At 52.6% G+C, this 12,668-nt stretch overlaps 1 protein-coding gene across 6 annotated transcripts in view; it reads right to left on the bottom strand.

Moving 5' to 3' along the window:
- LOC142465569 (uncharacterized) overlaps positions 1 to 12,668 on the bottom strand; it is a 117,848-nt gene that overhangs the window by 70,137 nt on the left and 35,043 nt on the right. For all 6 annotated transcript variants that reach the window (XR_012787926.1, XM_075569578.1, XM_075569582.1 and 3 more), the window contains one exon: positions 3,455 to 3,583. Coding sequence is in view for 5 of the 6 variants with exons in the window: in XM_075569578.1 (XP_075425693.1) it covers positions 3,455 to 3,583 (129 nt within the window). In the remaining variant the exon portion in view is untranslated. The remainder of the gene's footprint in view (positions 1 to 3,454; positions 3,584 to 12,668) is intronic.

Below are 12,668 nucleotides of genomic sequence, written 5' to 3'. Positions count from 1 at the left end.
ATTGGTCCATGGCCTGGCCCCGCCCCTGCACACCTCTCATTGGCCTGCGTGGTTCGCTGACCACACATACCCAAATGTCACACTCTCAGAACAATTACAGAGGACGGACGCATCACAGCAACAGTTTCCTGCCTCTCCGCCTGCTTTCACCGCAGAAAGCAGCCATCCCCCCCCCCACACACACACACCCCGTGCATTGTGGTGCCGCGCTGCTCCACCAGCACCACGAGATGGGGGGGGAGAACAGGCCAGTGGCGGCCGCGGCGCGGCTGACTGTACCCTGGGGCGGCCGGTCCGTTACTCCTCGGTGCGCACTTCCCTCTCGCCGGGCGCTGCTAGAGATGCCAGTGGGGGGGAAGCAGGACAATTGCGGCCGCGGCGCAGCTAACTGTCCCCTGGGGCGGCCGGACTTACCCCTTGCCGCGCGCTGCAGGACATGGCAGCAGGGGGAGCAGGGCAGTGGTGGTCGTAGCTGAGTGTCCCCTGGGGTGGCTGGTGGGGTGACACTGGCGCCGCCTTTCCTACCCCAACCCCCCTCCTCTCCCCACCGGCCCTAACCTCCAAACTTGCGGGCGTGGGTGACCATCGCGCAGGGGGGCGTGTTGCCCAACATCCAGGCCGTACTGCTGCCCAAGAAGAGCTCCTGTGTGTGTGTGTCTCACTGTGTGTGTGTATCTCACTGTGTGTGTGTGTGTGTGTGACACTGTGTGTGTGTGTGACACTGTGTGTGTGTGTGTCTCACTGTGTGTGTGTGTGTGTGTATCTCACTGTGTGTGTCTCACTGTGTGTGTGTGTGACACTGTGTGTGTGTGACACTGTGTGTGTGTGTGTGTATCTCACTGTGTGTGTGTGTGTGTGTGTGTGTGTGTGTGTGTGTGTGTGTGTGTGTGTGTGTGTGTGTGTGTGTGTGTGTGTGTGTGTGTGTGTGTGTGTGTGTGTGTGTGTGTGACACTGTGTGTGTGTGGGACACTGTGTGTGTCTCACTGTGTGTGTGTGTGACACTGTGTGTGTGTGTGGGGGGGGGACACTGGGTGTGTGTGGGGGGGACACTGTGTGTGTGTGTATGGCAGACAGTCTGTGTGGTGGGGGCCAGGGGGACATGAAGGGGGGGGGCACTAATGTGAGGTGCAAGGGAGGGTACAGTGATGTCACGTGCAAGGGGGGAGACTCATGTGAGTTGCAAGGGGGGGGTGATTAGGTGCAAGTGGGGGAGAGTCATGTGACATGCAAGGGGGGAATCATGTGAGGTGCAAGGGGGGGAGAGTGATGTGAGGTGCAAGGGGGGGGAGAGTCAGGTGACGTCCAGGGGGGGAGAGTTAGGTGACGTGCAAGGGGGGGGGACAGTTAGGTGACGTGCAAGGCGGGGGGACAGTGATGTAGGGGCCAGGGGTGGAACAGAACTCCCTCCTACTGTCTCTGTACGTTCTACCCACCTACCAATTAGACTGTAAGCTCCTCGGGGCAGGTACTCCTCTTCCTTAATGTTACTTTTATGTCTGAAGCGCTTATTCCCATGATCTGTTATTTATATTATCTGTTATTTATTTGATATGTATTACTGCTGTGACGCGCTATGTATATTAATGGCGCTATACAAATAAAGACATACATACATACAATACAGTGATGTGGGGGCCAGGGAGGGGACAGTGATGTGGGGACCAGGGGGGGGGGGGAGACCGCAGCTGTGAAGGAGGAGGGGGGGGCGGAGCTTTGAACCTGGGGCGCCACCAGACAGCTGTGAAGGGGGGTACATCCCGAGCAACGCCGGGTCTCTCAGCTAGTGCATTATAAATACACACAGTGGAGAGAAGCAGGGAGAGCTAGAGAGAGGCTCTGCAGCGCCATCTGGTGCCTGGAAGCTGCAGTGTTGAAGCAGACCCCTCTCCTCCTCCCTGACCAAACCGGGACATTTTGAGAACCACAGACGGCCTTATTGAGTTATTGTATTATTATTATTTTGATTGAACCAGGTGGCGCGCCTTAGTTTGGGCATCCCTGCTGTATACGTTATACCATTGGAAAACACGCATAGATATGTGCACTGAAATTGCTTCCTACATCTCCAACATGTGAAGGATTGTATTTCTGGAACATGCAGGTACATCCCTACATACAGTAGCCCCTTGTATAATCTGCTCTTCTGACACATACTGTATATAGATTGCTTCTGCTCTTTGGATTTGCAACTGCTGTGGTTGCTTTAAATGTCCTGGTTCTTTTGTTCTGTTCTTTTGCAACACAAGCAAATAGCGCTGTTATAAATCTCACCCGCTGTAAATACAAGGGTTAATGTTGCCCCTGTTCTCGTTTAAGCGCTTTGCAACCTGCATATAACAGTAACCCCACCAGCATACACTGCCAGTTACAGACATTGCTGTATTTATCATTTAATGTCACACCTTTGCTGCCACTTTGTATCATAATTTACCTCAAGCCATCAATTAACTAATTTGTTGTTCCTGATGATACAGTGGATGCTTGTGTGTGTTAGAAATGATTTATATCACTTTATTGCATGTATACTTTCAAGGTTGTGACTGTATTTAGGCTGTAATACAGGGGGGCTCAACTCCAGTCCTCAAGATCCCCCACAGCCCCAACAGGTCAGGTTTTCAGGATATCCCAGCTTCAACTCAGGTGTCAGCGACTGAGCCTCTGATTGAGGTAACTGTGCTGAAGCAGAGACTGATTGAGCCAACCGTGCTGAAGCAGGGATATCCTGAAAACCTGACCTGTTGAGGGGGCTGGAGTTGAGCACCACTGCTGTAATACATAGTGTTATTGCATCAATCTGTATTGTTGAACAGGGTTCTCAGTTGACAGCCTTTGGCTTTTTGTACTTATCTCACCCCGTCAATGCCATGCTTTGCGATTTGAGCGTTTTTCAGCATTTGAGTACGAATGAGCAAATTTGTTCCTTTTTTAAATGATTTGTTCCCTGCACGCTCGGCCATTTATGCGTATTGTGTCCAGGGACTCCATCCGAAGATGTGGAGCGTATGCTCCCAGCATTGGCCCTTAGAAATGATGTCATGAAGGGGGGCGGGGTGTGGGCTTTGGGCAGATGTTTCGGGGGTTTGTACGGTAAGCACTATATATTGGCACTAACACTGGTGTACTGTATGTTGGGTCCTGATGAAGGTGTGATCGTACACCGAAACGTCGCTTTTACAATACAATGTGTTCTATGATGACTGTTGTGCCATTCTACTGTTGCTATTGTGGTTAGATGTACAGTGCTGTATGCACCAACAAGACCGCAATGGATGAGAAGCCAGCAGGTTTATTCCTCATGGTCGGTGCATCTCCACTCCTACCAACCTTAGTTTAAGGAAGCGAATTTACAACAATGGAAGACATCTTCATGGCATAGTAGGGGCCCGTGAGAGAGGTGGGAGGAGAGAGGTGGGAGGCGAGAGGTGGAGAACTTGGCCTCTTTCTATGCACTGACCTCCATCCAGCTTGTCTTTGTACAGATTGCCCTCCTTGGTGCCGCACTTCACATCCAATATGGGCAACGTCAAGAGGCCACTAGGGGGCGATCCTTTCTTCATGGGCGTGCGGCCTCTACTGAGGGTTTCTGCAAGAAACAACACAGGGACTGTGACTCTGCTCCCTATATGTGGCTATGTCAGTGGTGTTACTTTCTTCCCCCCCGGGCACGACCCAGGGGCCCCAGCTCGGAGGGAGGCCCAAAGGGAGTCGGAACCCTCCCTCCGGGCTCTTGATGACCCCCCAAGCAGTTACAGAGGCCCCGCGTTCTTCCCTACAGCAATGAAACGGATTGCCGGGGAGAGCGCACGGCGCTGTTACAGAGCTGCTCTACTTCATGACGTCACGGCATCATGTCTAAGTAGACCACATCAACTGCATTACCCTGGTCTAGATTCCTACTTGCCTCCTCAAAGAAACAAATAAGGTTAGTTTGGCATGATCTATCCTTCATAAATCCATACTGACTATTACTAATAATTTTGTTTTCCATTAGGTATTCCTGAATATTATCCCGTATTAAACCTTCAAGTAGTTTCCCTTCTATTGAAGTCAGGCTTACAGGTCTGTAATTTCCCAGTTGTGATCTAGCTCCCTTTTTAAATATAGGCATCACACTCTTGTGGTACTGAGCCTGTGGAAATGGAGTCATTGAATCTTATTATATATTTGTGAAAGCACTGTATGCCTGTCTGCATCTTCCTGTGTCCCTAGGGGAAATCTCATTGGTCCCTTGGGCCATCCGCCCCCGCACCTCTCATTGGCCTGAGGCGGACACACATACACACACACACACACACACACACACACACACACACACACACACTGTTGCTTGGCCTCACTCTCCCCCGTCAGTTGGACCGCAGCTCACCTTCCACACCCCCCCCCCCTCCTCTCCCGGTGCCCCTCCTCTCCCGGTGCCCCTCCTCTCCCGGTGCCCCTCACTCTCTCCCCCCTCCCCACCTCACCCAAATCCCCACGCTCCGCAACATCCCCAGCCGCACCATCACCCTCACCGTGCGCCACTCCCGGAGAGGGGAAGCGCGGCCCTCCTGCTCAGCAGCAAACTCCAGGCTCCTCCCCCCTCGCTCACAACGAGGAACGGAGGGGAAGCGCGGCGTGGCCCGGGCCTCCTGCACTCCCCCTCACGTGCGCCGGCTCCCGGAGAGGGGAAGCGCGGCGCGGGCCTCCTCCTCACGTGCACCGGCTCCCAGACGGAGGGTAAGCGCGGCGCGGGCCTCCTGCCACTCTTGCCCCCCCCCCACCAGCTTCCCGAACTCACCTCCTGCTCCAGCCAGATGCCACGGGGTCAAGGTAAGTCACCCATCGTCTCCCACCCACGCACCCAGTCACCCACACACCCACCCAGTCACCCACACACCCACCCAGTCACCCAGTCACTTTCACCCAGTCACCCACTTTCACCCAGTAACCCACTCACTCAGTCACCCACCCACTCACTCAGTCACCCACCCACTCACCCACCCAGTCACCCACACACCCACCCACACACCCACCCAGTCACCCAGTCATTTTCACCCAGTCACCCACTCACTCACTCACCCACCCACTCACTCACCCACCCACTCACTCAGTCACCCACCCACTCACTCAGTCACCCACCCACTCACTCAGTCACCCACCCACTCACTCAGTCACCCACCCACTCAGTCACCCACCCACTCAGTCACCCACCCACTCAGTCACCCACCCACTCAGTCACCCACCCACTCAGTCATCCACCCACTCAGTCATCCACCCACTCAGTCATCCACCCACTCAGTCATCCACCCACTCAGTCATCCACTCAGTCACCCACCAACTCACTCAGTCACCCACCCACCCACTCACTCAGTCACCCACACACCCACCCAGTCACCCACACACCCACCCACCCAGTCACCCACACACCCACCCACCCAGTCACCCACACACCCACCCACCCAGTCACCCACACACCCACCCAGTCACTTTCACCCAGTCACCCAGTCACCCACTCACTCAGTCACCCACCCACTCACTGAGTCACCCACCCACCCACTCAGTCACCCACCCATTCAGTCAGTCACCCAGTCACCCACCCATTCAGTCAGTCACCCAGTCAATCACCCACCCACCGACCCAAAGTCACCCACCCACCGACCCAAAGTCATCCACCCACCGACCCAAGTCACCCACCCAACCACCGACCCAAAGTCACCCACCCACCGACCCAACGTCAAACTGACCCAAAGTCAAACCGACCCAAAGTGAAACCGACCCAAAGTCACCCACCCAACCACAGACCCAAAGTCACCCACCCACCGACCCAAAGTCAAACCGACCCAAAGTCAAACCGACCCAAAGTCAAACCGACCCAAAGTCACCCACCCATCGACCCAAAGTCAAACCGACCCAAAGTCAAACCGACCCAAAGTCAAACCGACCCAGTCACCGACCCAAAGTCACCCACCCACTCAGTCACCAACCCACCCACCCACTCAGTCAAGTGTCACTAACCCACCCACACAGTCACCACACACTCAGTCAACTCAGTCACCCACCTAGCTGTCAAGGGTGGGGGAAGCCCAACCCTGTCATCCGCCCCCCCAAAATTACATCCGGGGCAACGCCGGGTCTCTCAGCTAGTATTAAATATAATGGTTTGGCTATTACTGAGCTTAACTCCTTGAGAACTCTTGGATGTATGCCATCGGGGCCAGGTACCTTATTTACTTTAATTTTTTCAAGTCGCTTATGAACTTCTTCCTCAGTTAACCAATTGTTCATTAATATGGAGGTTGTGGCTTCCTCCTGCGGCACTACTATTGAACTTGATTCTTCCCTGGTAAACACAGAGCCAAAGAATTTGTTTAATACCTCAGCTTTTTCCTTATCTCCAATAATCTGCCTACCCATCTCACACTGAAAGGATCCTATATTTTCTTTTCTCATTTTTTGTTCTAAAGGTACTTAAAGAACTTTTTAGGGTTGACCTTACTTTCTATTGCAATCCTTTTTTCATTATCCATTTTTGCTAATTTGATTGCCCTTTTGCAATTTTTGTTACATTCCTTATCATTCTGATACGATGTCTCCGTCCCTTCTGACTTAAAGAATCTAAACGCCTTTCTCTTCTTGTCCATTTTCTCCCCTACCTGTTTATTTAGCCACATTGGTTTTGACTTAATTCTTTTATACTTATTACCCAATTATCTTCTACATTTTTCCCTGCAAAAACATCATCCCATTGTATTACTATTAGATTAGACCTCAGTTTATTAAAATCTGCCTTTCTAAAGTTTAAGGTCTTTGTTGAACCCAAGAAATCTATTTTTTGATAATGTATTTCAAATGAGACCATGTTATGATCACTGTTACCCAAATGTTCCAGGACATGAATATTTGTTATTACTGCTACATTGTTTGATATGACCAAATCCAGTATTGCCCCTCTCCTGGTTGGTTCCTCAATAATTTGGGTCATATAATTGTCTTTAAGCACCCCCAAAAACCTGTTCCCTTTTGTTGTAACGCTAATCTCATTGCCCCAATCTATGTCTGGATAATTCAAATCCCCCATTATGCAAACATGACCCAGTTTTGATGCCTTCTCCATTTGCAAAAGTATTTTAGCTTCCTCAATCTCACAGATATTTGGTGGTTTATAGCATATTCCCACAAACATTTTCTTTATACTTTTACCTCCACTGCTAATTTCTATCCACAAAGTCTCTACATTTTTGTCATTCCCTTCATAGACATCATCCCTTATAATAGGTTTTAGATCCGGTTTAACATATAAACATACTCCACCTCCCCTTCTATTTGTCCGATCCTTCCGAAAAAGGGAATAACCCTCTAAATTAACTGCCCAGTCATGAGTTCCATCCCACCATGTTTCAGTAATGCCTATGATATCATACTGCTCCCTTGCAGCTATTAATTCAAGCTCCCCCATTTTATCTGTCAGGCTTCTTGCATTAGGAAGCATGCATTTAAGTTTTTTTTCAGCCTGTACTATTATCTTATCTGCTCCTTCCTTTCTGCGCCCACTTGGTTTCGTCTTTTGAAGTTTTCTAGTATTATCTGTATTTACTATGGGTGTCTCACTGCTTGTCAAACTTGCACTTGCCCCCATTCTACCTCCATACCACCTTGTATCCTCTTCTATTCCATTTAGTTCATTATCTGTTTCATTCCCCTCCCCCCTCCATCCTAGTTTAAAATCTCCTCCAACCTTTTTAGCATTCTCCCCCCTAGCACAGAAGATCCCTCTTCATTGAGGTGCAATCCGTCCCTAGAATATAGATGGCACCTCTCAGAAAAGGAGTCCCAGTGCTCTAAAAACCCAAACCCCTCCTTCCTGCACCACTTTCTTAGCCATGCATTAACCTCCCTGATCTCTGACTGTCTCCCTGCGGTAGCGCATGGCATTGGTAGTATTTCAGAAAATACTACCTTGGAGGTCCTTGCCTTAAGTTTTTGGCTTAGATCCCTGTAATCATTTTTTAGGACCCTCCATTTTTCTCTAACTTTGTCATTGGTGCCAACGTGTACCAAGAACGCCGGGTCAATCCCAGCCTCCCCCAACAATCTGTCTACCCGATCCGCAATGTGCCGAACCCGAGCACCCGGGAGACAACAAACTGTTCAGTTCATGCGGTCATGGCAACATATTGCCCTATCTACCTTCCTAATAATGGATATATGGATAGATAAACTTGCAGCTAGACTTATGTAAGGATGTATTAGAAATGTGTGTACATATATATGGGTTCTGCGCTGTTACTAGTGCAGGAAGCGCCATACTGTTCTTTTGCAAGTAAGGTCACTGTGCAATAGCAAGGTTGCGCATGCGCGAGGAAAGCGCGCGAACGGCAACCAATCCGGTGGGACTTTGGGGGTTGAACTCTGAACTCTGAACTGTGGAGGAGTCAGCTGAGGCTGGGGACGAATAGGGTGTGAGACTCTGGAGGAAGAGAGACAGGAAGCGTGTGGGCGGACACACGAGTGAGAGAGGAGAAGGAGGAAGGTGGCAGAACCTCGTGTGTGAGAGCGGAGGGTCAGTGACCCTTCCGCTTAGGACAGAGACATTCTCCAGCCCCCAGGAGCATAACCCCTGTCACCGTAGGGTGCCGCTTTTGTAGGGACGGCCGTAGCATTTAGGGAAGCATCCCATTAGTGCTGGTTCTTGTGCAAGAGTTGCGGACGCCATCTTGGTCTGGAGAACAGACCGCACAGCAGAGCAGAGTGTCGGCGCAAGGCTGGAGCAACACTAAGGACCCTTTGTGAAGCGGTGTGGTCACCACAGTGACCGGGAGGTATTGTTATTCAACAAGTGCACCTACACCGGTCTCCAGGCGCTGATCCCGCCTCCCACTAACTAATTGGGGGCACTAGTGTGCCGGTAAATCATTCCATATCACTGCCAGTTGCAGGACATACTCCTTGGGAGAGTGGCAGAGCCACCTGTGTACAGGACATTTACCCCTTAAAGGTGTGGCCGAGCCACAGTGTGAAATGTTTGATGATAGAGCATAAGGATTCTATGCATGTTATGTGAATGTTGCATTATCGTATTAGATAGTATCATAGTAAAAGGTTGCTTGTTGCACAATACAGTTGTATGTTTCTTACTCAGGGTAGATTCTCTACAATGGGGATCCTGGGTAAGTGGAGGCGCTGCACCATGATAATAGAGGGTAATACCCCAGGCTCCCCAACAGCGGAGGCTTAGAGCTCCTGGAGCCACAGGTAAATCACAGCATCAATAGTTCCGTTGTGCAGGGGTTCACAAAAAGGGCTATATTTGGAGGCGCTGCTGAGAGCTTAGACCTGGGGTGCCCCCACATTTTTTTTCTCAATTGTGCAACCAACCCCCGCGATGTCGGTGCCCTCGGCGCTCGAGGTGCGTAAATGGGCCCAGCGGCGCGGGATTCCCCTGAATCGTGTTTTCGCGCTGGGCCATATCCCCGCTGAAATCTCTTTAGGTGCTGTAACCGAACAGGTCCGGAAGCTTCCCCTCCTGCACACGGCCCAAGTGCAAGACCATTTCTATGACCGCGACCAGGCCTGGCGCCGGGTCTTGTACGCCACTGAACAAGAGATATGCCCCGAGGCACTGCCCCGTGTACTGCTGCTACCCGAGGCCCCAGGGGTACGCTGCCCCCTAGTCCAAGTGGACACCTCTGAACCGTTAGCCACTTCCACCCCACAGAGAGAGTACACCCCCATCTTAGGTGCTGCAACCGGGGGCCCAGACCACTCCCCTGACCGTGGTCTGCAACCTCGCTGGCCGGCAGCCCTGAGCCTAGGCTCTTCGTCCACCCCGTCCGGCCTGCGGCCCGCCCTCAACCGCCTTAGCCTATCCAGACTGGACACTTACCCCGCAGTCGGGGATAACTTACCGGGAGACACCTCTATTCCCGCAATAGCAGCCGCTCTCCACAACACCACCCAGTCGCTTCAATATAGGAAGTTAAAGGCCTTCTCCGGAGAGAAACCCACGCCCCAAGGGGAAGTAGGAATAGAGGACTGGTTGGATCATACCGAACAGGTGCTGCCTGAATGGACCTGCACGGACGCGGTCCGAAGACAACGCATTGTTGAGTGCTTACGACCCCCTGCGTCCCACATGGTGCACTACTACCGAGATGACAACCCGGAGGCTGATGCAGCAGATCTCATCTACTGCCTGACAAAGGCGTATGGGGCTCCGGTGGACACTTATGCGCTGATGGCCAAATTCCATGCGTTAGCCCAGAAGGAAGGGGAGATGGTATCCGACTTCCTCAGGCGACTACACCTGGACTTATGGAACCTAGTGCGGAAAGGCGTGTTGCCCAGAATGGAAGCCAATGGACTGCGTACCACCCAGCTATTGAGGGGGCTCCTACCCCTACACCCCGTGTCGGTGCGGGTCAGTAGCTGCCTAACGCCTGGGCAGGCCTTATCGTTTCACAACTTAATGGACCGGGTCCAAGCGCATGAGACGGTGCTGTTAGGGCGTGACCTAGCCCCTGGGAAAAAGCCACAGCCCGGGAGTAAGGAAGTCAAGAAAATGGAACCCAAGGCCGACGTGCCCGAACCTGGGGATCTCGACCCCGAGGATGTCGCCGCACCAGTGACGCCCAGATCCCGTCCCCCGACCGGGCGAAGTTCACCAACCGGGAGAGGCGAGAATTACCTCAGCCAAACGCAGTGCTACGCGTGTGGAAAGATGGGACACCTACGTGCCCGCTGCCCCACCTTGCGAAAAACGGCGTCCCGGCCGGCGCAGTCGATGCCGTGCAAAACCCTGGAGGATGGAGAGGCGTCGCCGCCCTCCCCAAGCAACCGAATCGGCCCCGCCTCCATTATTCGGGTAGTTATCGAGGGCATCTACGCTGCCGCATTGTTGGACACAGGATCCCAGGTGACCATCGTATACCGGCCCTTCTACGACCAACACCTACAGCGATTACCGTTGCTCTCTGCGGATGCCTTGCGACTAAGGGGATTGAGTCATGAAGATTACCCCATAGACGGAGTAGTAAAGGTGCAGTTGGATATCCCCCAACTGAACACTGGTAAACATCACCCCATGGAAGTGGAGGCCTTAGTGTGCCCCGAACCTCAGGACCACCCCAGCGCTCCAATCATCTTGGGGACCAATGCAGACATTGTGCGCGCGGTGGTCCGCATGTATTTGCAAGAAGCAGGGGAGGCTCCGTTGCTGGCCCTAGCCGCCTGCCCCGCCCTCCAAGAGGTCTGTGGAAAAATTGCGACTGAAGAGGAGCATGGCGTACTCTACAGTCAAGAATGGGGACTGACTCAAATTCCCCCGGGGGAAGGACGAATGATGGTCGCTGCTTGCCACTATCCCCAACGACGGCTGGAGGATCAGCTCTTCGCCTTGGAAAGCGTGGCCCAAGACGAACAACGGTTGGGCTACGAAGTACTGGCCTCCGTAAAGAAATGGCCCGGGAAGATTCCGGATCGCACCTGGGTGTATGTGCGGAATATCTCCCCGTATCCCATGAATATTGATCGGCGCCAAATGCTGGGGAGAATATACCCCGTGACTCCCGAGGAGAAGGCCTCGACGAAACGATCCAAGTACTCTCCTCCTACCTCTGATTCATTGTTGGAATTCGACTTCGGAGACTCTCCGCTCCCGTACGAATGGAGGAAGAGACTGCAAGTCGAGCTACAAGACCGCAAGAGCGTGTTCTCCACTGGTGATATGGATGTGGGGTGCAGCCGCAGTGCTCATCATACCATCCGAATGAGCGACGCTACTCCCTTCCGGGAGCGCTCCCGCCGACTCGCACCCCGGGACGTCGAAGAAGTGAGGAGATTACTCGCCGAGATGGAGGGGGCTGGCATCGTGCAAGGATCTCGTAGCCCTTACGCTTCACCCATCGTGGTAGTCCGCAAAAAGAACGGGACGGTCCGTCTCTGCGTGGATTACAGAACCCTGAATACCCGCACCATCCCCGATCAGTATACACTGCCCCGGATCGAGGATCTCTTGAACGCTCTGACGGGAAGTAAATGGTTCAGTGTGCTCGATCTCAGGTCCGGGTACTACCAAGTACCCATGGGCCAGGAAGACCAAGAAAAGACGGCCTTCATCTGCCCATTAGGATTTTATCAATTTACCCGCATGCCGCAGGGGATCTGCGGGGCCCCAGCCACATTCCAGAGATTGATGGAGAAGACTCTCGGAGACCTGAACCTTCAAGAATGCTTGGTGTACCTGGATGACATTATAGTGTTCGGGCGGACTCTAGAGGAACACTCCGAGAGGCTGATGAAGGTGCTGGATAGACTTCAGGAGGAGGGCCTCAAACTGTCTCTGGACAAATGCAAGTTCTGTCGATCCTCCGTGACGTATGTGGGCCACATCGTATCGGCTGAAGGAGTATCCACCGACCCAGGGAAGATAGAGGCTGTGGTGAATTGGCCTAGACCCCATAATGTCCAAGAGTTGCGGTCCTTCTTGGGATTTTGTGGCTACTACCGGCGGTTCGTGGAAGGTTATTCCAGCAAAGCCAAGTTGTTGAACAATCTTTTAAAAATCTATCCGGGAGAGACAGAACGAAAAGGGGCCACGGCGCAAACACCCTTTGGGGAAAAATGGACCCCGGAATGTGAACAGGCCTTCCTGAACTTAAAAGCCAGCCTCACTCAGGCCCCAGTCCTGGCCT

Source organism: Ascaphus truei, chromosome 14, assembly GCF_040206685.1.
Source record: "Ascaphus truei isolate aAscTru1 chromosome 14, aAscTru1.hap1, whole genome shotgun sequence".
In the NCBI taxonomy this organism is placed as follows: Eukaryota; Metazoa; Chordata; class Amphibia; order Anura; family Ascaphidae; genus Ascaphus; species Ascaphus truei.
The sequence above is the reverse complement of the archived record's forward strand: the minus strand, read 5'-3'. Positions and strand labels throughout refer to the sequence as shown.